The sequence below is a fragment of the Megalopta genalis genome, chromosome 5 (assembly GCF_051020955.1).
Source record: "Megalopta genalis isolate 19385.01 chromosome 5, iyMegGena1_principal, whole genome shotgun sequence".
Lineage (NCBI taxonomy): Eukaryota > Metazoa > Arthropoda > Insecta > Hymenoptera > Halictidae > Megalopta > Megalopta genalis.
Genome location: NC_135017.1, coordinates 9,688,327 through 9,699,646, shown reverse-complemented (window position 1 = coordinate 9,699,646; position 11,320 = coordinate 9,688,327). Strand labels below are relative to the sequence as shown.

The 11,320-nt window shown below is 43.0% G+C and overlaps 4 protein-coding genes across 5 annotated transcripts; 2 read left to right on the top strand and 2 right to left on the bottom strand.

The window, feature by feature from the left end:
* The first annotated feature begins 2 nt into the window (after window positions 1-2).
* On the top strand, window positions 3-1,538 carry LOC117221062 (nucleoporin NUP35). The gene is made up of 3 exons (XM_033471687.2): window positions 3-154; window positions 316-423; window positions 501-1,538. Exons 1-3 carry the CDS (start codon window positions 152-154, stop codon window positions 1,344-1,346), a joined length of 957 nt encoding a protein of 318 aa, XP_033327578.1. The 5' UTR covers window positions 3-151; the 3' UTR covers window positions 1,347-1,538.
* Hou (GID complex subunit 8 homolog protein Houki) lies at window positions 1,354-3,241 on the bottom strand. Of its 2 annotated transcripts, XM_033471689.2 has the most exons (4): window positions 3,047-3,236; window positions 2,836-2,960; window positions 2,356-2,750; window positions 1,354-2,277 (listed from the first exon to the last, which is right to left on the bottom strand). In XM_033471689.2, exons 2-4 carry the CDS (start codon window positions 2,954-2,956, stop codon window positions 2,101-2,103), a joined length of 693 nt encoding a protein of 230 aa, XP_033327580.1. In that variant the 5' UTR covers window positions 2,957-2,960; window positions 3,047-3,236; the 3' UTR covers window positions 1,354-2,100. The 2 variants fall into 2 exon arrangements, with proteins under 2 accessions (XP_033327580.1, XP_033327582.1); XM_033471691.2 differs by having other exon boundaries at window positions 2,836-3,241.
* Window positions 3,242-4,829: 1,588 nt separating this feature from the next.
* On the top strand, window positions 4,830-6,514 carry LOC117221061 (uncharacterized). The gene is made up of 5 exons (XM_033471686.2): window positions 4,830-5,233; window positions 5,307-5,418; window positions 5,491-5,697; window positions 5,939-6,151; window positions 6,234-6,514. Exons 1-5 carry the CDS (start codon window positions 5,070-5,072, stop codon window positions 6,288-6,290), a joined length of 753 nt encoding a protein of 250 aa, XP_033327577.2. The 5' UTR covers window positions 4,830-5,069; the 3' UTR covers window positions 6,291-6,514.
* LOC117221059 (hydroxypyruvate reductase) lies at window positions 6,434-11,253 on the bottom strand. Its single transcript, XM_033471682.2, has 7 exons — window positions 11,105-11,253; window positions 10,026-10,166; window positions 8,982-9,133; window positions 8,255-8,607; window positions 7,976-8,194; window positions 7,388-7,819; window positions 6,434-7,226 (listed from the first exon to the last, which is right to left on the bottom strand). The coding sequence occupies exons 2-7, from the start codon at window positions 10,158-10,160 to the stop codon at window positions 6,982-6,984; spliced, it is 1,536 nt and encodes a 511-aa protein (XP_033327573.1). The 5' UTR covers window positions 10,161-10,166; window positions 11,105-11,253; the 3' UTR covers window positions 6,434-6,981.
* Window positions 11,254-11,320: the final 67 nt, after the last annotated feature.

Genomic DNA, 11,320 nt, shown 5'->3' with positions numbered 1-11,320 from the left:
CAGCTTGTTAAGTTCGAATTCGCCATCTGCTGGCAGAAATCAACTATGATAGTGTTCGTTATTCAAATGGTTAACGTTTCTACGCGGCTGTAAATATTTGGCATCTCTGCTAGATCGAAATAATTTTGATTGTTTTAGCTAGATATAATAAATGGTGAGTTAACTGTCTATTTGTAGCATTAATTCATCATTATTTGCTGTAGTAGTTAGTGTTTTGTGTTTATAACCTCGATAGTAATCTTTCACCGTCGTTAATTGACGTCTTTAAACATCAATTAAAAGTACTATTCGATGGATAATATGTACTTGTATCAGATGGAACCTATGACTTTGGGATCACCGGTTGGAAGTCCTGTACAAACGCCCGGAAGCCCTCCAGCCTCCGGGTACCTTCCGAATTTTCTTCTAGGAGACACTACAATGGTAAATATGAATAATCTCGATTTAATTAGCCTCCAAGTAATTCGTTTATGACATAAATATTTTTTGTTGGTCCTCAGCCAGCCAAGGTCAACCTAACAATCCCCCAGGACACTCCGAAACAGCTCCTAATAGGGCACACCAGTCTTACGTCTCCACTGTATGGCACCCCAGACTATCGGTCTAACAGACAGAAAGCAGTATTTGGTGGGGCAAACACACCAAACACGTCCCAAATAGTGACAGAAAACCATACCGGGGGGCCACCAACCAGGGGATTGTTTGATTCTTTGGATACATCTCAGGCAGCATCACCGTATATGTTAGCATCAAATCAAAGCATAGCTCACAATCAATCTAAACACCTGATGAACTCAATGAACAATTCCATCTTCAACGAAACTCCAATAAACCCAAATACAACCGAGTCTCAAGGTCTTCTACAATGGGTGACAGTCTTTGGGTTTGCACCCAGTGATTTAAACACTGTGTTAGCGCATATTTCGACCCGAGTTCGCATAGTGGACAAGCATCCTGCTCCCCATGCACAGAGCAATTGGATACACCTAAAATCCGCTTCGGAGCAAGAAGCTCAGAGAGCCCTAGCTTGTAATGGAAACATCGTTTCTGGATCGATAATGATCGGTGTGATACCTTGCACAGACGAGGGTGTCATAATGGGTGCTGATAAAGAAAATCGGACGAAAATGAACGGCAGCATAAAATGCTACTCCAATTTCGGAAGGGTCAACCAATCCCCGGAATACAACACTCCCTGTACACCAATTAAACTGCAAAACGCAAGACCCCTAGCTGCTGGTTATTACCAACACCTCAGTCCACAGTCCGTGAAGGCGACTGAAAGTGTTCCCCAAAAGTCCACTGGTCTAGTTTCGAAAGCTATGGAGTATATGTTCGGGTGGTAATTCGCAATAAAATAAGACGATTTTTTATTGTTCTTTAACGACTAATGTTATTTAATTATAATTTGCTTAACTTCATAAAAGACAGTTATGACTAACTCGAGAGAAGAATGTTCCGTGGACCCTAAAAGAATTGTTACTGTATTTTTACTACATAAATAGTACGAAATATAAATCTTTACAAACATCGGATAATTATCACGCAACTTGATAAGCGATAATCCTGTCGTATTCATTTATACTTAGACTAAACTGTTTGCACGGAAATAGTAGCACGCGTATTGCACACGGTTCGATTGACAACACTGTCGGAGGACAATTTTCCGTTGACTAAAGGATGATTCTTACACTTTTTTGATGATTTCTCTTTTTGAAATAAAATGTCTCAGAAATTGGGTACGATCGAAACGGAAAAGAAAATCTTAGAAATTGTCTAATAGTATAATATACTACGAAATTTTAGACTAATCGATATTGTACAAAAGGAACGTCAAATCGCACGTCTTTACGAAAGGAAACAATTAACTAAGCTGTAGTGCTTATGATTAGTATATTCTTCTCTCCTACCCGCGGTGTATCATACGACCAGGACTTTACACATTTTCACGAAAAGAATTAAGAACTGTTGCTACTACAGCAAGGTTATAGTAGAATCTCTATGCCTCCTTTGAATTCTGTTCGCATGTAAAACGCTAATATAGTACAATCACACATTCTTTCCTCATACTAATAAATACATGGGTATTGCCCCATAGATCTACTGTGGACTCTCAATGGTGGCACTACCCAAGTCAGTCATTTTCGGATATTTCACTTTCTTTTTGTCCAGCTCATTCTGTGACCAAAGGATCATCTTGAGCAAGTTATTCAGCCGTGGGCTGGTAGACTCCCTGTGCTCCATCTTCAACAGGGCTGCATTTAGCTCGCTTGCTATCTATGATTGATATGATTGATTATACAAAAAATAAATTGTTTAAAACATTATCAAACAGTTCAGATGCTATTTCAATACCTTTTGCCTATGACTCGGATGCAAGAGGTCACTGAATGGACTCTTGTGTGGTTCATCAAAAGCCAATAGAGCTAAGGTACGCTCCAATTCGCAGAGGATATTGTCATCAGATTCACCAGCCTCGCTGAGTCGCTCCTGAGCAAACTGTAGTGCCTCTTCAATTCTGCCAGTGTGAATCAACTCAATTAGATGCAACTGCTGCAAGTGAAAATACAGGTATCTATCGTTGTCCAACAATTCCGGGTGCAGCTGGTTCACGAGATCGATGGCCTCCTGAATACGGCCATTTTGAATAGCATCTCTAATACGAATTCTATCGTCAACAGAGTTTAACTCCACGGTGGGTTCGGCGCCGGACTCCTGTTGGAATTTTTCAGCTGCCTCTTTGAATCCCTCTGCGAAATAAATAATTCCTTAGTACACCTAAAATTTTAAAAGCTACTGCATCCGTACGCGAATCGAGTGTAGCGATCTACTGACCTGTAACGAAATAATTCATAATCAAATTGTTCATGGAGACGCGTTGCGTGTGCGAGTTCTCCTCCAACTTGGCGACCCACTCGTCTTTCGATATATTGTCCTGTTTCTCCGGGAAGCTCATCGTTCTTTGGCAATCACCATTAACGATTAAAACAAAACAATCTATCAAGCGAAGCTAAATCATGCACAATTGTGAACGTGATCTAAGTACCTTGCGGTAGTAAACTCCGAAGGATTTCTGACACAACAGCTGATCCAAAGCTGTTGTCTCGCCGAAAACGTAAACACACAATGGATTCCTACAGATGAGAAACTACGGCGTTTTTTTGGCAATAAGTATAGCCTCGTGAAGATAGCCTCAGAACTCCATGTTTAAAGTGTAAGTTCCTTCACCATGAACGTGGTTACGGAATTACTCTGGCTTTGTCGCAGCCTAAATGAGGGCTAACTAAAATGAATGATGATTAATTTCCCTCAAGGTACTCTATACAGCTGTAAAATAGCTATGTATATACATGTGTACCAATATGTAGTCAGAGATGAAGTTAAAAAATAAAGTTCACAGATCCTAAAGTTGTCCAGGAAACAAAGTTGGTCACTACCTTAAGAGCATACAACTTTCCTTTTGATTTACAGTTTGTTGTTATAATTCTTTTTAAATTGTAATTAAGCCATTATAAAGTGCATTCTTCCGGCTTTAATTTAAGCTATCAAACATTAAGAAATGATAACGGGAAGCCGTTGAAATATGGGTTTATAATCAATAAACTTATATTTTGCTAGTTTTGTTATGTGGTGCCATCGGTGACAAAGTCTCAAAGCTTGTTCTCGACTAATTCTAAAATTCACTGCTAGATGACAGTTTTTTTAGGAAAATGATATGTGGCACCATCGACGGCAAATGCTTGAAACTACTTGGCAATAACAATTGCAGAATATTGCAACTTTATTAATTTAAGGCCAATTTAAAGCCTAACGTTTCATAGCTTAAATTGAAGCTGAGACGAAAATAATAACGATACCGTGGTAGAGAGAGAGAGAGAGAGAGAGAGAGAGAGAGAGAGAGAGAGAGAGAGAGAGAGAGAGAAGTATAAGAGAAGCAATGAGTTGTCTTACGAGCAGGGACTTAAATGCAAGGATTTTAAGGGAATGACACTTCTACGTGTTTCCGTAGTAGTTTTCTAGTTTTTAATAGCTCAAATTAAAGCTGAAAGAATTCTCTTTCTGGTGCCATGATTACCATTTGAAAATAATTACGATAACTTACTGAAAATCGACTGACAAAGGGGACTTGTTTTCTACTGTTGGTCTGAAACCGTCAATGTCTTTTGGAATTAATTTAATCAACAATAATAATAATTATCATTATTCTTATCTATGTACAATATATTATAGTAATCGTTGACAGCGACAAACTCAAATGTATGCACAGAGTTCTGAAACCATATTCATGATGGACTCATTTAGTTCTGTCTTTGGAAGAATTTTCTGTTTTCACACTAAACGTTATTGGTGCGATTAATTAGCGTGATTTACACAGTAATTGTTGAGCAATAAGTGTCGTGCACAAGCACTTCAAAATGTCTATAATGGTGTCCGTTATATACATTTTACTGCTGTCCTTCCTTCTCTCCTTTTGTCTTACCGCCATTTTAGATTATCTGATGAACTTAATATACAACATAATTTCTTTGTTATAAACGAGCACGAATGAAGCATTCATTTCCTAGAAATGAATAATCGACTAAAACAATTGTCAACACACATTAAATTGCGTACTAACTTAAAGAAATGTAATTGATATTATGAAACGTTTGTTTATCAATGTATTGGACGTTCAAGTTTCAGAAATTCGCCAGTAACATCGTACAACATTCTAACTAATTACTGACAATTTGTGGCTATTTACCAATCAAGAAAGAATCGGCTAATAAACGTATAATTTACACAAAGTCAGAAAAGTGCTTCTAACCGTTAATTGACAGTTTAAAATGTTCCGATGCTGTCCTGCAGAGGGACCATTCTGTCGAGTGTTATCATGAACAGTGATTTACGAGGAACTGCGAATAAAGCATCAGCAAAATACTTCTAATATCTACTGAAATATACATTCGCAAGCGACACGATAAATATCTCACGGAAAACCGCAAACGATCCGATAGCATGAGCGGGTTCGCCTGACTCCGAACTTAAGTTTGACTGGTAAACGATTTAACGCGCAGTTGTCGAGCCCGATGAAAATGTTCAAAGAGGATGGTGGCAAGTCTATCATATCTGCATTGGTCATTCTAACGTTTTTCTGCAGCGAAACGTCCTCAGAATGCACCAAATTAACAACTTGTTCCTGTGCGTTCCCCGACGGTCGGGGTTACGACTTGACACAGCTCAACAGCATAGGGTCGGCAGTTTTTATCCCCCTAACCTCAATCATGTTATTGATTTAATATTTATCTGCGAATCTTTTGTTGCAGACCTTTGATGACATGGAATGGAATGAACAACATCTTTTATTTTCAACCGTGTGAAAATATTCCTCTGACAACTAATGCATCTAGCGAATGTTACAAAGGAAAAGGAGTATCTGTAAGAGCAATCATATTCTTATACCCTGGGCTTATTGTAGAAACATTGTCCTAATCTATATTGTTCTTCCAGATGTGCCTACTATATGAAAATAATAATTCTTCTATCAGCCTTGGAACGGTCGAGGAAACTACTATGATTATATATCCTGCAAACTCCAAAAAACTGTCTTCCCTATTTCTTCAGCATAAGGATTATAACACAACAGTGGAATTTGTCTGTTGCCCAAACTGTGTCACCCATTTGGTGTTTGATAAAGCTATCAACATTCACGATAATGTAAGCTCAATTTGATTCTTGGTAAGAAAACAATGTAATGCTTTTGCTACCCAAATATTAGACTACTTAAAATTGAGTATCAATAGTTTTGGGTTACATTAAGAGCCTTATCACAATTGGACTTAGGGTATTCAAATATGTAAATTCAATACTGTATGGAATTTCTCAAGATTTAAGTATGAAAAATCGTAAAAACCATCATACGATTTAATTATAATTACCTAATATAATCGTGTTTCAGTATCTACTGTTGGTGTCGCCGCACGTTTGCGAGGTGCAGATACGCGACAACCACGGGCTCTCTACCGGTTCCTTATTGGTGATTATCTTCTTCGTATTTAGCGGAATATATTTTATTGGAGGCGCGTTGACGTTGAATCTCCTGAGGGGGGCAACAGGTTGGGAAATGGTACCAAACCATAAGTTCTGGAGGGATCTACCGTCGCTTGTGCGAGTAAGATGCGAAAAGATCTAATTATTCCTAATACCATTTACTAATCCAATAACATAATTTGATTCCATTAAATTCTCCTTAGGAAGGCATCGACTACACCCTGTGCTGCTGTTACGTCAGCAGTTACGACAGGATATAAGAAGTCTCATCGTAGTGTTAGAATTCAGTGTTTGATTTTGATAGATTTTATATTGTATAAATAACAAACTATGTTTATGTTTCGTACGTTGCGCATGTTAGAGTTTATAGAGGAATATGTTACTCGATGTTTTGCACAGTGGATTTCACTCTATCAAGGGAGAAATGTATTTTGTACGACATATACTTCTCTTGTATTTTTGTATAAAGAACATGTGATATTTATTCAGTGTTTTCTTACGTAATTATATATATATATAATATATCTATATATATATTTAATATAATATAAAAAGAACTAACATTAAGTCAAGTTGATCGTGGCGGACGGGGGGGTGCCGGTGGTTTTACAACGTAATATTTTATTAACGCTAACGATACAAAAGTATAAATATTTACATACATGCGTCTCATAGCTTTCTAGAGCGTTTCCTAACTATTCCAGTCAAATGATAGACGACCCGCGAATCGAGACCTAATACATCGTCACCGACTACTTTCTCAAATACTGTATATCTTTTTTTCTTGGAACGTGAACAGAATGAAAGGCAAAATTGGAAGAAGACGATCTAGGAACCCTAAGTGTACCTCTTCGATGATCGATCGATTACCTCATCGTCCGCTCATGTTTCTTCCGTCGCGAAACGTAACGGCGTTTCGAGACTCTATCGCATAAGTACCGGGCCTGTAGCTCAGAAATTCTTGATGCCATCAACCTTCAAGGACACTTCCTCGTCAGCCTGCACGACGATCCAGTTGCCGCTGGCGTTTAAGCTGTGGATGTTGATGCCTTTCGACGAGAATTCGTTCACGATCTGCGCCATGTCCTCGACCCTGTTCGTCTGGTACAGGGCGACGTAGTTCGCCAGAGAGATTCCGCCGGGGAACATCGCGTCGTCCAGAGACAGCAACAGCAGTTCATTGTTGCGAACAGTTCCTGTAAAAGTAATTTCGCGATTATTAGAAAAGTTTGGAGTTAGTTTGACCGAGTTTGGAACACCAGGGTAGCTAAGTCTAGTGAACCTACTGCCGACTATTTCAGGACTAACAAGCAGGCGAATAAATGTCATTGGGCCGTGGTTAGAGGACTGAAGATACCTTTAAGCGTGTGGCCCGCGATGTCAATGGAAATAGCCTGGGTCCCAGCCTCCCGATGGCCCGCTTTCACGTCGACGCCTTTGTCCTGAGCCAACATTGGAGCATTGATCAGGTTCAAGCCATTCTTGGTCTGCGTGGACAGGACACCGACCAAGATAGCAGTGTGGATGAACGCCTTCTCCTTCATCCCATTGCCCACTGTCTCGCTCTTCAACACCAACTTGTCCTTGTCCTTGGACAGCCGGGCAGCCAGCTGACCCAGTTTCTTCGACAAGTCTATCCACGGCGCGTTCTCCTTCATCATGGCGCCGGACATCATAGGAGCGTTTACTATGCCTGTGACCGCGTACTCGGTGGACTTGCCGGCCAACACTATGAACTGTTCGGCTATCTCAACGGCCACCCGCTCTTGGGCCTCGGTAGTGCTTGCTCCTGCAAAGTTCGACAACGTTTAGCTCCGGACCTAGATTCATTTAGGACCAGTTTTAGACTGAGACCTATTCGAGTCCACTTATAGACCCAGATGAGTTATCCTGACGAAGGACAGGGTTAATCATTGCGCCCTAAATTGAAGGTCGCCTTCCTTACCAAGATGCGGAGTAGCGACGACCTTCGGATGGGCGATCAGCTTCAAGGTGACGGGGTTCTTGGGCGGTTCCTCGACGAAGACGTCCAAAGCAGCACCGCCGCAGTGGCCGGCCTCGATGGACTCGAGGAGCGCCTCTTCATCGATGATGCCTCCACGGGCCACGTTCACAACGCGCACACCCTTCTTGCATTTCGCCAATGTTGCTGCATTGATCAGATCTACAAAAACGACGGCTTAGCTCGCTGCCTAGCCTTCAACAATTTCCAAAAACGACCTACTTCTGGTTTGAGGAATGAGGGGCGTGTGCACGGTGATGTAGTCCGCTTGGGGCCATATCTCGTCCAGACTGAGTTTCTCCACTTGCAACTGCGCCGCGTCTTCAACAGTGAGCACGGGATCAAACGCGATCACGCGCATCCCGAAGGCCTGCATCCTGCGGGCCACTTCGCGACCGATTCGGCCCATGCCCAGGACAGCCAGGGTCTTGCCGGACAGCTCCGACCCGGAGTACAGTTTCCTGTCCCATCGTCCCTCCTTTAGGGCCCCGGCTGCTTGGGCCACGTTTCGCGCCAAAGCGGAGATCAACGCGCAAGTTAGCTCGCAGGCACTGATGCTGTTTCCTCCTGGGGTGCTGGAACATATTCGGCCGGTTAAGCCGCGCGTCCGGAGGCCTGGCAACAGCCCTGGGGACGTCCCCGAGGGCAAATCGCGAAGGCCATTCTCCTCGGAGGACCAATGAAGCTGCTATTATTCTGTGAGAGTTGCCAAGGGACCTGGTCTTACAGCTCTTAGCTCCGTCGGCTGTCTATGTTTCAACTATAGCAAATGCTCGGTAGGATTTTTCAAGTTAATCTCTTTTCTAGGTTTTGTGCTTCTCAAAGCGATGGGGCAATTTCGACCGATAAAAGAATTGTCGCATTCAAGAAACCGTCTAAGGAAGAAGATAGATAATGGGGTCTCGAGCGACCAGGCAGCACTTGGACGGGAATTGTAAACAGGATTTACTTCAGGACCACCACTCCGTGCTTCGTCGCAGCTTGAAGATCGATGTTGTCCACCCCTGTCCCAGCACGGCCGACCACTCTCAGTTTAGGACAGCTCTCGAACACGTCGCTGGTCACTTTTGTTTCCGATCGGACGATCAGAGCGTCGTGGTTCTACGGCAATCAGGGAAAAATCGATGGTACTTGCCGATTAAATAAAAAAAAGACAAAACAGGTGTACGCGTACTGGAGAAAAAAATTCGGCGGAAACGACGGTTTCCGAGAAACTGGCATGTTTAAAAGGCTTGCCAGCAATGCGGTAGTCGATAGCACGTGCTTATCAGCGGTGAGATACGTACATAGATCGTGTAATACGCGGGTCGACGGAGGGGCTGGGGGGGAAGCGTTCAAACTGATTGATAAGTACAACGACCCGTATTCTCTCTGGTAACCGGTATTCGCGTTCGCCGAGCGAACCGGCTGAAACCGGTTCGATCGCTCGAATGCGACCAATTAAGTGATAGCCACGGGGGAAAGGGGAGAGAAGGGCTGTAGGCCAGTTGGAAAGTCCGTCTGCGATCCAGACACCGGATATCGGTGAATTGTTAACGTTCCCCGAGCTGCAACAGGATAGCGAATCCCTAAAATCGACCCGGCCAAAACATTTTCGGCAATTCGACCGTTGTATATTATTACATCGTTGAAATTTTCCGATTGCCCCGTAATCGTTTTTTTTCCACCGATTTCTACGGCTTCGAAAATTTCGCGTCGACCGGCGTAGTATATCATCGCGGGCCTCGCGCGACCATTGAAATAATGAACGTTCTAATTTAATAAAACATCGATACGTTCGAACGCGGAATTCGGTTTGTTCCTCGGTCACCGGCATTTCTGTCAGCGTAATCTTTCGATTACGAACGACAAATGAAATTGACGTAGCATGAAATTAACGGAGAAGCGTTTCACGGGCCAGCAGCCCCGAATTTTCGACTTGACGAATGCGAAACGGTATTTCCGTGGGTGGACCGGACGAGTTTCGGGGAAAATTCACGCGGGCCTGGTTTACCTGGAGCTCTTTGATCAGCTCTTCTTTCGACAGCTTGCTTTTGGCAGTGACCGGGACCCCGTGGCGAGCCAGCAGCTCGCCGCAGCAAGCGTCCACGGCGTCGCTGATGAGAACGCTCCCGATTCTGGCCGACATGATATCCTTGAACAGAATCAACAACCGTCTCAAAATGTTTACGGCGATTCCATCCGGTAAACAGAGCAGATCCCACATAGGATCGTCTACCACTGTAACGTTCTCCACAGACGATAAATATCGGCAATACGCGCGGGGCACGCCGGACTATTTGGCCACGGAAGCTGACCGAAATGCGTTTACTCATTTTCGTGGGAACGAAGAGATTTGACGAATGGAACGATCACGTTATTTATTACAAAGAATGCACAAGATACAAAAATTACGAACGAGTTCCTTAACGTTTGTAAATATCTATGCTTGCTTAGATTATTTCCCTCGAATTTGTTATTACGCGTTGCAATGAATCAGTTTTTTTAGAATATTGTTTTACATTCGTTCGACTATCTCGGAGAACAAAAATTGTATGCTTCACACAAAATTGATTGAATCGTCTCTTGGCCAGATTACGACGATTCAAAATCACCGGATTGGACCTTGAAACGTTGTTTTCGGTGGCGGTCGCTAGCTATGAGTGGGTCGCTTTCGACCCAGGCTATTCCCCAGAGCATAAAAGTACATAAAATCTGTTCCAAAAAAATCCATAAATTGTGAAATCAAGCTCGTCGATGTCCTATCTTCTTTGGACATTTTTCAAACGTGCCTAAATGTTTATAATTCCGCGAGATAATATACCGTCGTACTCCGGAGAACCTGCCCGACAATTTTACGCACGATTCGTAGCCGTAGCCGTCACGGTTACGGCCCGTGCAAGTTGTTGAATTTGCAAACGCGTCGAAGAGAACAAGCACGTTTCAAAAAATCTGGCTTTTCTGTTGCGCGAAATAGAGTCGGTCGCTAGGCGAACGTAATTAATCTCGTAATCGGTTACGTAAGTCGGAAAACTGCGTGCACGGAGAGAACGGTCGGCTGTGGCAATTGATACGGTTGTACCGTGGACATACCTCGTGCGAGAACGTGTGATGCGGTTACACGCGACGATCCCAGGGAACGATCTCGGAGTTCGGTGTCTATCCTCGACTCAACGGTGGACTGTCTTCGCCTCGTTGCCGATTAATCTTCTTATAGCTGTGCCCCCCACTGCTCGCGGCAAATCGGACCCGGGACGGCGGCCTGCCGATAGAAACCAGCCTCGCGAATTTTAGAAAATCGTTGCGCCG

Excerpts from the sequence above, each read along its gene's own strand:
- LOC117221062 (XM_033471687.2), top strand. Across the intron at positions 424-500 it reads TTCTAGGAGACACTACAATG|CCAGCCAAGGTCAACCTAAC; the intron begins GTAAATATGAAT and ends GTTGGTCCTCAG.
- Hou (XM_033471691.2), bottom strand. The coding sequence starts at position 2,956 with ATGAGCTTCCCGGAGAAACAGGACAATATATCGAAAGACGAGTGGGTC. Across the intron at positions 2,751-2,835 it reads TATGAATTATTTCGTTACAG|AGGGATTCAAAGAGGCAGCT; the intron begins GTCAGTAGATCG and ends TTTATTTCGCAG. Across the intron at positions 2,278-2,355 it reads ATCCGAGTCATAGGCAAAAG|ATAGCAAGCGAGCTAAATGC; the intron begins GTATTGAAATAG and ends TATCAATCATAG.
- LOC117221061 (XM_033471686.2), top strand. The coding sequence starts at position 5,070 with ATGAAAATGTTCAAAGAGGATGGTGGCAAGTCTATCATATCTGCATTG. Across the intron at positions 5,234-5,306 it reads ACACAGCTCAACAGCATAGG|ACCTTTGATGACATGGAATG; the intron begins GTCGGCAGTTTT and ends CTTTTGTTGCAG. Across the intron at positions 5,419-5,490 it reads ACAAAGGAAAAGGAGTATCT|ATGTGCCTACTATATGAAAA; the intron begins GTAAGAGCAATC and ends TTGTTCTTCCAG.
- LOC117221059 (XM_033471682.2), bottom strand. The coding sequence starts at position 10,160 with ATGTCGGCCAGAATCGGGAGCGTTCTCATCAGCGACGCCGTGGACGCT. Across the intron at positions 8,608-8,981 it reads CACGGAGTGGTGGTCCTGAA|CACCCCAGGAGGAAACAGCA; the intron begins GTAAATCCTGTT and ends AATATGTTCCAG. Across the intron at positions 8,195-8,254 it reads CCTCATTCCTCAAACCAGAA|ATCTGATCAATGCAGCAACA; the intron begins GTAGGTCGTTTT and ends TCGTTTTTGTAG.